This window comes from Elephantulus edwardii, unplaced genomic scaffold (assembly GCF_000299155.1).
Source record: "Elephantulus edwardii isolate Elephantulus edwardi_28Jun2011 unplaced genomic scaffold, EleEdw1.0 scaffold00041, whole genome shotgun sequence".
Taxonomy (NCBI): domain Eukaryota; kingdom Metazoa; phylum Chordata; class Mammalia; order Macroscelidea; family Macroscelididae; genus Elephantulus; species Elephantulus edwardii.
In genome coordinates this window covers 3,112,094-3,124,628 of record NW_006399791.1, presented here as the reverse complement: position 1 = coordinate 3,124,628, position 12,535 = coordinate 3,112,094, and the positions used below count along the sequence as shown (strand labels likewise).

General features: G+C 41.6%; 1 protein-coding gene across 1 annotated transcript in view; it reads left to right on the top strand.

The window, feature by feature from the left end:
* ADAMTSL3 (ADAMTS-like 3) overlaps positions 1–12,535 on the top strand; it is a 313,622-nt gene that overhangs the window by 277,242 nt on the left and 23,845 nt on the right. The window contains exons 21-23 of the mRNA XM_006885199.1: positions 6,087–6,270; positions 6,851–7,055; positions 11,761–11,873. Coding sequence (XP_006885261.1) covers positions 6,087–6,270; positions 6,851–7,055; positions 11,761–11,873 — 502 coding nt within the window. The remainder of the gene's footprint in view (positions 1–6,086; positions 6,271–6,850; positions 7,056–11,760; positions 11,874–12,535) is intronic.

Here is a 12,535-nt window from a genome sequence, read left to right as displayed (position 1 = left end):
AAAAAAAAAAAAGAATTGTGGAGTACTTTCACTTTTCTCTTTTCACAATTCTTTTTCTTCAGAAACCCAGTTGTTATACAGGTAGTCAGTTCCCAACTTACAATGGAACTCCATCACTCCAAGTCTGTCATAAGTCACTTCTGACATAAGTTGAATATACTGCTTTTTAAGGTTTTCATTATTAATGCCTTTTATTGTCAGTATCTTTATAAATCTGATCTTTATTTGTCTTTGGGGAATTAGAAAATGACAAAAAACTTATAGCTTCAATATCAGCACTTCCTGCTTTTCCAGTTCCATGTATTTTATACATACATATATAAAGGGGGGAGGTGGGCCTGGACTGTCCTAAATGCAGTTGTGATAACATGAATATATGGAGTTGGAGACTACTTATATATCACTGAGGGTTTGCCCATCAGAATCTAATCTAAGAATTCCTGGTTTGCAGCATTCTTTAGGGGGCTCAAAGGAGCAAGGTGAACTTTGTTATTTAGAGTTGCTGTAACACAGATATCACAAGGGGATGGCTTGAACAAATGGAAATTAATTTTTTTTCACAGTGTTGGAAATTTGAAGTCTGAATTTAGGGGCTAGGAAAATCCTTTCTCCCTTTGTCACCTCTGGGGGAAGCTTCTTGTTTCTTTTTAACATTATTGTTGGGGCTTTTTTTTTAAAATTTCTTTATTAATTTTAATGAAAGTTTAAAGAGACAGGATTTCCAGTCATTCATTGTTGCCCTTTTCTCCCGGCCCACCTCATCCCCGCCAAATCACTCTTCTCCTTAAAAAGAAAAAGAAAAACTCTTTGATAGTTATACAATCCCTCCCTGTTGGGGATTTTTCTTTTTAAATCTCCATGTGTCTTGGCCTTCCTGTGGACTGAGGAGCTACCACCCTGGCTCCAAAATACCTGCTCTCTCTTCTTCTTCTTTGGTATAACTAAGTCCTCCTGTCTGCTCATTTTTATTTCCTTTTATCTCTTGTAAGAGAAAAGATATTACAAGCCACACTCTAAGGAAATTTTCCCTTACACCAGATCAGGAATGTGATGAAATAAAGGGTGTTGCATGTCACCCTTAATCCTTGTACAGCTGATTAGCAGATCAGAACACATGGAGGAATAATTATCTAACTAACAAGCTACTGAACATTATGACCCAACAATAAGGTGTGTCGGAGTCAGTGAAACAGGTTCAGGGCAGAGCCAGCTTCAGAACTTTTGTACATAGGATCATTATGTGTTGCAAGTGACCCAACAGCACATAACAACAACAACAACAACAACAATAACAATAACAATTGGATGTATATTTGAGGGAGGAGGGGATGTCACAGTTGAATCCATTAACAGTAGCATTCAGAAAATCAGAAATACTCAAATTCCAAGGAAACTTGTAGCTCCAAGTGAATAGTTTATACTAGGACATACAGAAATGACTGTTCAGCTTTCTGCTTGATTCTGCTCCATGTTGTGAGTTTACATCAATTTGATTATGATTCATCGAGACCCCATGGGTACAAAGGAGAACTGCTGTATGGAGTTCTCATGGCTGCATCATTTGGGAAGCAGATCCCCAGCCTGGCCTGCCTTCTGAGAAGCCCTGAGTGGGTTAGAACCTCACCTTTATGGCTCATAGACAAACATTTAATGGTTTGCACTACGCAGGAACTCCTCTAACCACCAAGGAATTCCTCTAGTCAAGAATGCTAATGACTTCTATGCCATCTGAAACTTAACTTCTGAGCCAGAACTTTCATCCCCTTATTGGCAGAATATACCCCTGAATTCAGTAGGTGGGGATCCTAGGAGATACAGTTCTGAGATTGCCATCTCCTCAGAAATGAAAAAAAAAATTGGTAGGAAAATAGTGCTGAGCTCTTAGGTCAACAATCTGGTATCATTTAAAGTTATTAATCTGAAAAAGAAGGTAGTCAGTTACATAAAGAGATATTTTGGTACCACATGATAAGTTCTACAGTAGAAAGATGGCCAGAGGATGATGGTAAAATGGAGGTGGACCCCTAACTCTCTAGGCAAGTCAAATCATTTTTCATGTAGAGAATGAAGTTTATTCTGGAGCATTTTAGGTAGAAAAACTAAGATGTACAAAGACAGAAGTCCCCTGTGAAGTGAAACATGAAGATCAGGACCCCTCAAATCAATTCACAGAGTAGAAAGGGATACTGCTGCTGAAGCTGCTGCTGCAGGTGAAGCCCTTGGGATATTTCTGTTGTTGGTAGGTGCCATCAAGTCGAATATGACTCATAGCAGCCCTGTGAACAACAGAGGGAAATCCTGTCCTATCCTGTGTCATCCTCACAATCTCTGACACACTCAAGATAGAGTTCATTTATTGGGACTGCATAGATTGCACCTACAAGTTCACATACATACACCCTCATACACTGATCTCTACCTAAGGATTTAAGGTTAATTTATTAATCTTTCACAAACAGTGATTGAGTAGCAGATACATATCATGTTGCCAGCTGCCATCAAGTCATAGCTGGCTCAAAGCGGACCCTCCAGCAGGATAAAAACATAAACAAACAAACAAAAAAAACCCCACCCTTCAGAGTTTCTAAATACATGAGAAGAAATTGTTCACCTTTCTCCCAAGGAGCCTCTGGTCGTCTTGAAATGCTCGCCTTTGGGTTGTCAGTGCAACTCCTACTGCCCTGTAAACAAAACAAAGAGGATCCCCACACTTATGGGGTTGGTATATATAAAAGAGATCAAAAACAGGTAGACAAATATGAAGGGACAATTTTCTGTACTATGATACAGACAAATAGGGTGACAAGTGCATAGTGATTTGGAGAAAGTATGGCCAGGAAGGACAATGTCTGAGCTCGGATCTCAAGGATAAGACAGCGCCATCGATGCAGAATGATGATGAGGACGCATGTGTGATAGGGCGGACGAGCCAGTTGCTGCGTAGCCCCTTCTGACTGTGTGTTAGAGTAGGCCTGTGTTCTATAAGGTTCTTAATGACCGGCTTTCCAAGGCTGACGACCAGGTCTCTCTTCTGAGGCATCTCCAGATCAATTCAAACCTGCAGCCTTGCAGTTATTAGCAGAGTCCATTAATGGTTTGTGCTACATAGAGACTGTCGGCAGCGAGAACCACCTAGTACAAAGACTGTGAAGTGTGAACAGACTGAGTGTGATCACGGAGCAGAAGGAAGATCACTGGGACTGAGGCAGCCGGGAAGGGGGTGAGGAGGAGGATGAGCTCCTAGAGTCCCTGTAGACTGTGCGGAGCCCTGAGGAGCCCTGAGGTCAAGCAAACATTCCAGAGTTTCTTCCTAATGACGTGCGAAGCCACTGGGGAGTCTTATCAGAAAGTGGTCTGATTCAATTTACTTTTTAAACGTGTTTGTGTCAGAAACCAATCATAAAGAAAAACAATGTCAAATTAAATATAACATTGTGAAACCTCACCTCATCAACATTATTAAGAATATGAAAAACAGGTGACAGCCTGGGGAAGATGTTGGCAGAACAAAGAACTCATATTTGGAATCTATAAAGAATTCTTACAAGTTACTAAAACGAAAAACAACTCAAGCTCCCATCCTCCCATTCCTTGCTATGCTTTTCCCTGTGGGCAAAGAACATGAGCAGATACTTCAAGAAAGAAGATATGCAGATAGACAATACACTAATCACATGGTTCTTGCTGATGTTGTTAAGTGCCTTCAAGTTGACTACAACTCAGACACCCTGTGAACAATCTGGACTTTGCCCTATCCTCGGCCATCCTCAGTATGTCAGTTTCTAACATCATCACAGTCTGTGTCAATGCATTTATTTTGAGTGTCTCCCTCCTTCTTTGCAATGACTGCGCCCTCCTGACAACATGCCCAAAGTATGTGAGCTTGAGTTTCACCATCTTTACCTCTAAGATAGAATTGTTTGCTTTTTTGACAGTCCAGTAAAATTGTTCCTCAGCATAATTCTGCATCAGGGGAATGAAAACAAAAACCACATTACGATCCAATTTCACATGCCCTGGAATAGTTGAGAGGAGTTCTGGCGTCCTAATGGCAAGGATTTGCACTGCCAACCCAAAGGCCCGCAATTCTAATCCACTGGCTGCTCCACGGGAGCAGGGGAGGAGACAGATGGGCAATCTCCTCCTATGTGATTTACAGCCTCTGAAAACCCACCTGGAGGGTCAGTTATGAGTTGGTTCTGACTCGATGATACATAAAAACAGAATAGTTGAGAGTTCTTGGGTGGAACAAAAAGTTACTAGGCTGTTCACCAAAAGGTTTGTACCTTGGAAGAATGGTCTGGCGATCTAGCTCTGAAAAATCTGCCACTGAAAACCTTTATGGGACATAGTTCTGTTCTGACACACATGCGATAAATATGAGTTGGAATTGGCTTGTCAGCAACTGGTTTCCTACATTGTTGGAGGTTTTTTGGGGGACAGGGGATTGAAGATTTTTTGGCTGTTTCTAATGAGGTTAAACCTACCCTTTGAACCAAACACTGAAAACTCACCTACAAAAAAGCTTTTGACAAGAGTATTCACAGTGGCCTTACTCATAATTGCCATTGACAGATGGGTAAGGAGGTTGTGGTGTATGCATACAAGTATTCAGAAATAAAAGAGAAATCAATCCCTGAACAGCAAAAGTCAGACATAGAAAGACTACATCCCAACTCATTTAGGGGACGGACCTTGGACAAATCAGTTACTGTCCTTCAGTTTCCACCTCTACAAATAAAAGTATCTAATTCACAAGATGACAATAAAAATTAAGTGAAAGATTGTTTATAAAGGAAGCAACCCAGTAACAGTTACTTAAGTGTGGTGATGGTATTTTGTGCTATTGAGTTGGAACTGATGCATAGCTGACCCTCTAGCAGGTTTTCAAAGGCTGTTAACCACATAGAAGGTGATTTTCCATCTTTCTCCACCAGAGAACCTGGTAGATTTGAACTGCATGCCTTGAGTTGGCAGAGCAACAGAGCAACTCCTTACCACTATACCACCAGAGTTCATTATTCACGGAGGAGATTTCCAATAAGCTGAGCCATCTATCTATCTATCTATCTATCTATCTATCTATCTATCTATCTATCTATCTATCTATCTATCTATCTATCATCTATCCATCTACCCTTAAAGGAAACTGTAATACTTTGAGCTCAACTGGAAATATATTTTTGTGTTTCTGCTTTACAAAGTGATGCCTGTGTAACTTAAGACAAAGATTTGAAAATCAGGAGGAAAAATTGGAAAACAGTAAGTTCACGAAATCTCCCTGCACTGTGCAGGGCCCGTGGACACAGCTGGTAGCTATCATTTCCCTGTGATTATTAGAGGACAATCTGGCACCTTCTGTGATCACACACAAATCTGTCATCATCGTGTCCTACCTCATCTTTTACCAAGTGTCAGAGGGAAGGGAAAAGGCAGTTGGAGCAGAGCAAAAGGCACAAAGCTGTAATTATGGAGGTGGTCGGCCTCTGCTTTTCTAACGGAAACTCCCATTTTTATCTTTCCAGATGTCTCCAAGACAAATCACTTATACAGCTTCAGGACTCATCTGAAGTTTAGCTTTAAAATTAATGGGGGAAGAAGGACTGAGTGGAAATGCATCTTTAACCTCATGGCTTAATTCCTGACTAGCTCACCTTTCATTTCTTCACTGAGCCTCCTTTGGCGAGTCGGAACCCTTCGAAGGTCCCTCAGAGAGGCCTCTGCTCTTGTCCTCTTGACTCTGCTTATAGAGTGCTAAGGAGGCAGCCCCCCACTTAGAGTAACTCCTCCCTCTCTCAGGGATTTTTCTGGCAAATCGAGCTGGCCCACCATACCCCCTTTTCCCAGGCTGTGGTCCAGGGCCCCATTTTGGCCGCCATTCCCTCCAGTTATTACAGTAAGTGAGTTGAGGAGAAATGAGATTTAAAGAACCCCTTTGCACTGTGAGATAGTTTCTCTCTGTATGCTACTTACGGAACCAGGCAGGCCGCTTGGAAGACAGTGCCTGGTGGTCGTGGGCCATGTCTTCTCCAGCCTGCCATCATCTCTCATCTGGGCTGTCATAACATTTCATTTCCTTTCTGCAGAACCTTTTTGGGAACCTGGTAACTGGACACAGTGTTCTGCCACCTGTGGCCACTTGGGCACCAGTGTTCGGAGACCCCGATGTGTGATGGCCAATGGGCAGGAAGTGAAGGAGACCCTTTGTGATCACCTTGAGAAGCCCCTGGCTGGACCTCAGCCCTGTAACATCCAGGACTGCCCTGCGAGGTATGTGTAGTGATTCTCCGCATCTTGACATTAACAAGATTTGGCCTATTTCAGTAGGTGTGGTACTTTTGTTGTTGTTAGAGGGCTGTGCCATCAAATCAACTACAATTCATAGTGACTCAGTGAACAACAGATTGAAACCTGGCCCTGACTGATGCATCCTAACAACATGCCCAAAGTATGTGAGACAGAAGTATGTGGTACTTTGGACCTATAATAAAATAGCTCAGTTGTATTTAGCATTTATTCTCTACCAGTCTTTTTGCTAAACCAAATTCTTTAAATACTGCATACCTCATTACACAAGTGACTTGGTCTTCCTAAACTTGGAGACTCTCCTGTCTTACCCAGTTATAGCTCACTTTGACATGATGACCCTGTTTGTCCTCTGAGTAAAAGAAAACCAGTAGTCCTCTTGGTTAACAAGGTTGGAGTGAATCTATTTTGCCACTTGTTCCATAGAGAACCATAACAGTCTTGAAATAGACACCAAGTGAGGACCAACTTTTCCTCTTGAAGAGACGCCCAGTAATATCTCCCATCCTAGTTCTCACTAAGGTCTTGTAGTTTTTATTCCTAGGTGGTTGACCAGTACCTGGTCGGAGTGCTCGGTGTCTTGTGGGGAGGGATTCCACAGCAGACAAGTAACATGCAGAAGGATGAGAGCCAATGGGACTGTTCAGATGGTACCTCTACGGGCATGTGCTGCCAAAGACCAGCCTCTGGGGAGAAAACCATGCTCTGGTCCTCCCTGTGGGCAATGGACCGTGGAACCAGGGAGCCAGGTAAGGTGACAGACCTATGATGTTGTCATCACCTTGTTTCTAAGAAATACATATTTTCATTTTGGAGAAAATAAGGCTGATCTTTAAAATGAATAAATGGCTCTGAACTCATGGTTGGCATTTGGAAATAATAGAGCCTCTGTCTGGTGGATCTCTGGAGGCCTACTGGTAAGAAACAGTGCTAGAATCCCAAAGGCACGAGTTTGGAATCAACCAGTTGCTACATGGGAGGATTGGGCAGTCTCCTTCCATGCAATTTACTGCCTCTGAAAACCTGTTGGAGTGTCAGCTATGGGTCAGTTTGACTGATTGGCCCACAGCATCAACATGTCCTTGGGTATAAAAGAAAAGCATATTTGGATCCATCTCTTTCTCTCACACACAACTGTTGAGCTGGAACTAATAGCTGCCCTTCTGTCAGGTTTCTGAGGCAAGAAGACATTGTCCATCTCCTTTCTCATATACCTGGTGGTGGACTCGAACTGCCGAGAGGGGCAGGCTTTGGGTTAGTTGTGCAACTTGCTATAGACTAGTTCACCAGCGAAGCAACATGATAGACTAGTTGAAGTCAGCAGGAATAAGATCAGCCTTTACAAAAAGGAGAATATTGAACATACATGCATAAAAATCTTAGAACTAATATCCCACATGTCACTTTGAATAATATAATAAAAAACATTTTTGTAACAATTTGAAAGAATATGTAGGAAGCCATAAAGAAAATAGCAGCACATTGTTGAACTCTAGAGAGAGGTTATGTAAATAAGAAACCTGCTGTCTTTGTGAACGGACAGTCTCAGTGTTCTACAGAGGTCTATTCCCTTCAGTGAACTGATACGTGTAAGATTACACCCGTTAAAATGACAGAACGTTTTATATATTGAGCTTGACAAGATACTTCTGACATTGATCTTAGAAGACGAGTAGATGAGGACAAGAGATTATAGAAAACAGAATTCAGTGGATGCACGTCAAAGCATACTGTAGAGCTGTCACAAGTTAAGGTGTAAGGTCAGTGTAGGAGGTGACGTGGGTCATGGGGTGCAGGGAGAGCACAGACTCAGATCCATGGGAAATGTATGTAACGTCCAAAGGCAGTTAATCATTGGAGAAGTAATGGTTTCAGAAATAGTGTTGTGAAATTACAAACCACTCTTGAAAGCCATTAAAGAACATATAAAGGAGTAGAGAGGCATTCTACCTCCATAAAATGGAGACTTAACATTGCTATATGGCAACGTGCTGTAAATTTAACAGAATCCCTGCCAAAATTCTAAGGTGCCTTATTTTTTAGTGTTTCAAAGTTGATCCTAAAGTTCACATGGAAATGAAAAGGAATCAGAGTGGTGAAAACTGTCTTTTAAAAGATCAAAATTGTAGGACTCACACTTCCTGATTTTAAAAAAAATACTATGAAGCTATAATGGTCTAATAAGCTGCACTGCGATCCTAAAGGTATGTGGTTTGAGGCCACCAGCTGCTCCGCAGGAAAAGAATGAGCAATCTCCTTCTGTGTAATCATCCGTCTCTGGAAACCTGCTAGAGGGTCAGCTATGGGTCAGTTCCAACTTTATGGTACACAACAACAACAACATGAAGTAATCAAAACACTGTGGCACTGGCATAGGCTAGACAGATAGATTGATGGAATAGAACTGAGAATCTAGAAGTAAACCCATACGTGTTCACTGATGCAACAAATGGTGCTGAGACAACAGGATATCCTCAAGCAAAATAATGCACCTAGACCCTACTTCATGCCATATTCAATAAATTAACTCCAAATGTAATAAAGACCTAAATTAAAGAGCTATGACACCCTAAGTACACAGAACAATTAAAAGCCTAGATAAATTGAACTTAATGGCCAATAAAAATTCTGTGGTGCAAAGGACAGGACAGCCTCAAGAAAGTGAAGAGAATAGATACATGCACACCCATGTTCATAATAGCTAGATGACGGAAACAATCTAAATGTCTATCAATAGATGACTGGATAAATAAACTGTAGGACATGCATACAATAGAATACAACACTGGGTCATAGGGAGTTGCCCAGCTAACAATTAAAACACAAATAGTCCAATTAAAAATTTGTCAAAGGAGACGAATGGATATTTGGTAAAAGAACAAACAAAAAAACAACACCAGCCCTTTCTGACAACATGCTAAGAGTATGTGAGGAGACACCCTGGTTGTACTTCTTCTAAGATAGATCTCTTTGATTTTTTTGGTAGATCAAAGCACTCCTCATCAATGTCACATTCAAATAATGGATTCTTCTTTGTTCTTCCTTATTCATTGTCCAACTTTTATATGCATAGGAAGCAACTGAAAAATCCCACAGCTTGGACAAGATACGTCTTAGTATTTCCGTTGACATCTTTAGCACTTTGGAGAGGTCCTTGAGAGCACCTCTTTACTAGTGCAACACGTGTTTTGATTTCTTGACTACTGCTGCTATGGGTGTTGATTGTGGATCCAAGTAAAGTGAAGTAATTGGTAATCTTTTCTCCATCTTTCCTCCTTGATGCTGCCTATGGACCATTGGTGAGGATTTATATTTACTTGACGTGGATATATAATCCATACTAGAAGCTATAGTGTTGATCCTCCTCACTTTCTAAAAGCTATTTTGTATCTGCATAGCACAGATTCGACTCCTAGAGCTGACACTCTGAATTCAGACTTTTAGCTTTCTAACATGGATCATAACAAATTGTGGCTCACATTGAGAAGAATGGGGATCCCAGAACACTTAATTGTGCTTATATGGAATCTATACCTAGACCAAGAAGCTATTGTCCAAACAGAACAAGGGAACACTGCATGTTTAAAGACAAGGTAGGGTGTGTGGAAGGGTTGTATTCTTACTCCTTACCTATTTAATCTGTAGGCAGAGTAAATAATTCACAAAGCCAAACTCTATCAAGAGAAGTATGGCATCAGGATTGGAGGAAAATTCATCAACCACCTGCATTATGCTGATAACACAACTTTGCTTGCTGAAAGTAAGGAGGATATGAAATGCTTGCTTCATAAGATCAAGGACTACAGCCTTTGCTATGGATTACATCTCAGTATCAAGAAGACAAAAGTCCTCACCACAGGACCAACAGTCAACATTGTGATAGATGGAGAAAAGTCTGGAGTTTTTACTGATTTAATCTTGCCTGGGTCAACAGTCAACTCATGATACCAGTAGTCAGGAAATCAGGAGATGTATTACATTGGGCAAGTCTACTGTCAGGGACCTCTCCAAAATATTGAAGAGCAATGATGTCAGTTTGAAGACTAAAGTGCTCCTTATTCAGGCCATGGTCTTCTCAATCACTTGCTACACTTCAGAGAGCTAGACAATGAATAAGGATGACAGAAGAATAGATGCCTTTGAGTTGTGGTGCTGGAGAAAGGTACTGAATAGCCCACAGACTGCCAAAAGAACAAACAGTTATGTCCTGGAAAGTGTATGGCCAGAGTACTTCTTGGAGGCAAAGATGGCAAAGCTTTATCGTTCATATTTGGACATGTAGCTAGGCAAGGCTGCTCCTTGGAAAGGAACATAATGCTTGAAAAGATGGAGGGTCAGTGAAGGAGAGGAAGTCACCCAATGAGATGGATTGACCCTGGGTCTTCAGCCATAGACTCTAGAGTCTCAGAGAAGATGAGGATGGCATTTCAGGTTGGCTGCTCTTAAGGTCGCTGTAAGTCATACTGGACTTGATGGTACCTAACAAGAAGACCCACCACCAATTGTAAAGAAATAAATTTCTGCTTATTAAAGCCACCCATACTTAGTACTTCTGAAGTACTTAGAAATTATCATTAGATAACTAAAACTGTAATTACATAAACATTTTAAAATTACCCATTATTTCTATTACATTTTATTTTTCTGTAGTGGAATTCAGCTGAGCACCATAAACACCAAATTTGTTTGTCACTTCTGGTTTTGAGTGTAGTCACTTCCGGCTTTAACTGGTAACCACTTGTAGTCACTTCTGGACTTAACTGGTAACCAGTTGCCATTGAGTTCATTCCAAGTCATGGCAACAGCACATGTGTCAGGATAGAACCGAGGTTTTCAGTGGTTGATTTTTCAGAAGTAGATCACCAGGTCCTCCTTCTGACACATCTCTAGGTGGACAGGAACCTTCCATCTTTTGGTTAACAAGTACACATGTTAACTATTTGCACCAGCCAGGAACTCCCATTTATAGACTTATACTAGCCAACTCAAGATTTGTCTTTGTTTTTACCCTTTTCCCAGAAGTAATGTAAGTTCTAGTGAAGTTCACATCACATATTGCCCTAGAGTTAGAATCAGCTCTTAGGTGGCCCTCCAGTGAGTTCTTGGGAGGCTGTAAATCCCCCAAGAGGAGAGAGTCCATGTTACTCTGTAGAACCACTGGTGGATTCAAACTGTCAGAGAGACTCCACCTTTGGGTTAGCAGCTCAACTCCCTACAGACTGTACCACCAGAGCTTCAGAGTTACAGGAGGGAGAGAGGGGAAATGTACGTTGTTCCTGATGCTAAGGGAGGGTATCTGGATGTTGCACTGGACTCCAGCCCTCCCTGACTTTTCCTGGGGCTGGCTAGTTCCTTGTAACTGGTATTTGGCTGCCCTGCCTCAGTGCATGATCTGGGCACCCTCAGTCTGCATGATTGCACAGGTTTGACGCACTATGTCTGCTTTTGTTCCAGTGTCCCGGGCGGTGCATTGGCCGAGCGGTGAGGATGCAGCAGCAGCGTCACACAGCTTGTCAGAAGCACAACACTTCTGGAGCCCTGGACCCCCACTGTGATGACAGAAGGAGGTACTGGCCTGCCCTGGGCACCAGTCTCTCTGTCTGCACCAGTGACTAAAACAACATACCAAAAAAAAAAAAGAAGTATTAAGTCATATATACTATTTGATATTGTTATTGTTGTGTACTACCAATAGCTGACCCTCTGGTGGGTTTTCAGAGTCAGGTAAACACACAGGAGGAGATTGCCCATCCTTCTTCCGCAGAGCGGCTGGTAGCCTCTAACTGTGTGCCTTCAGGATTGCAGCACAGCTTCTTGCCACTAGGCCACCAGAACTCCCTATATACTATTCAGGATTATAAACTATTTGAGCATACACAGATCCAAAGGGGAATATTTTTAAAGAGTAGAGTTGAGAATATATACTTTTCCCTAGTTATGTAAAAAAGATCCAGAAGGTATCAAAAGAAGATGGAAAGAATATACTGAGTCATTGCATCGAAAGGAATTGGCAAACACAGAAGAATTTAATGAAACAACATATAAGCAAGCGCCTAAGGTGATGAAGGAAGAAGTTCAAGCTGCTCTGAAGGAAACAGCAAAAAATAAGGCCCAGGAATAGATGGTATACCAATTGACATATTTCAGCTAAAAGATGCTGCCCTGGACGTGCTCACCAAGTTGTGTCAAGAAATCTGGAGAACAACCACTTGGCCAACTGACTGGAAGA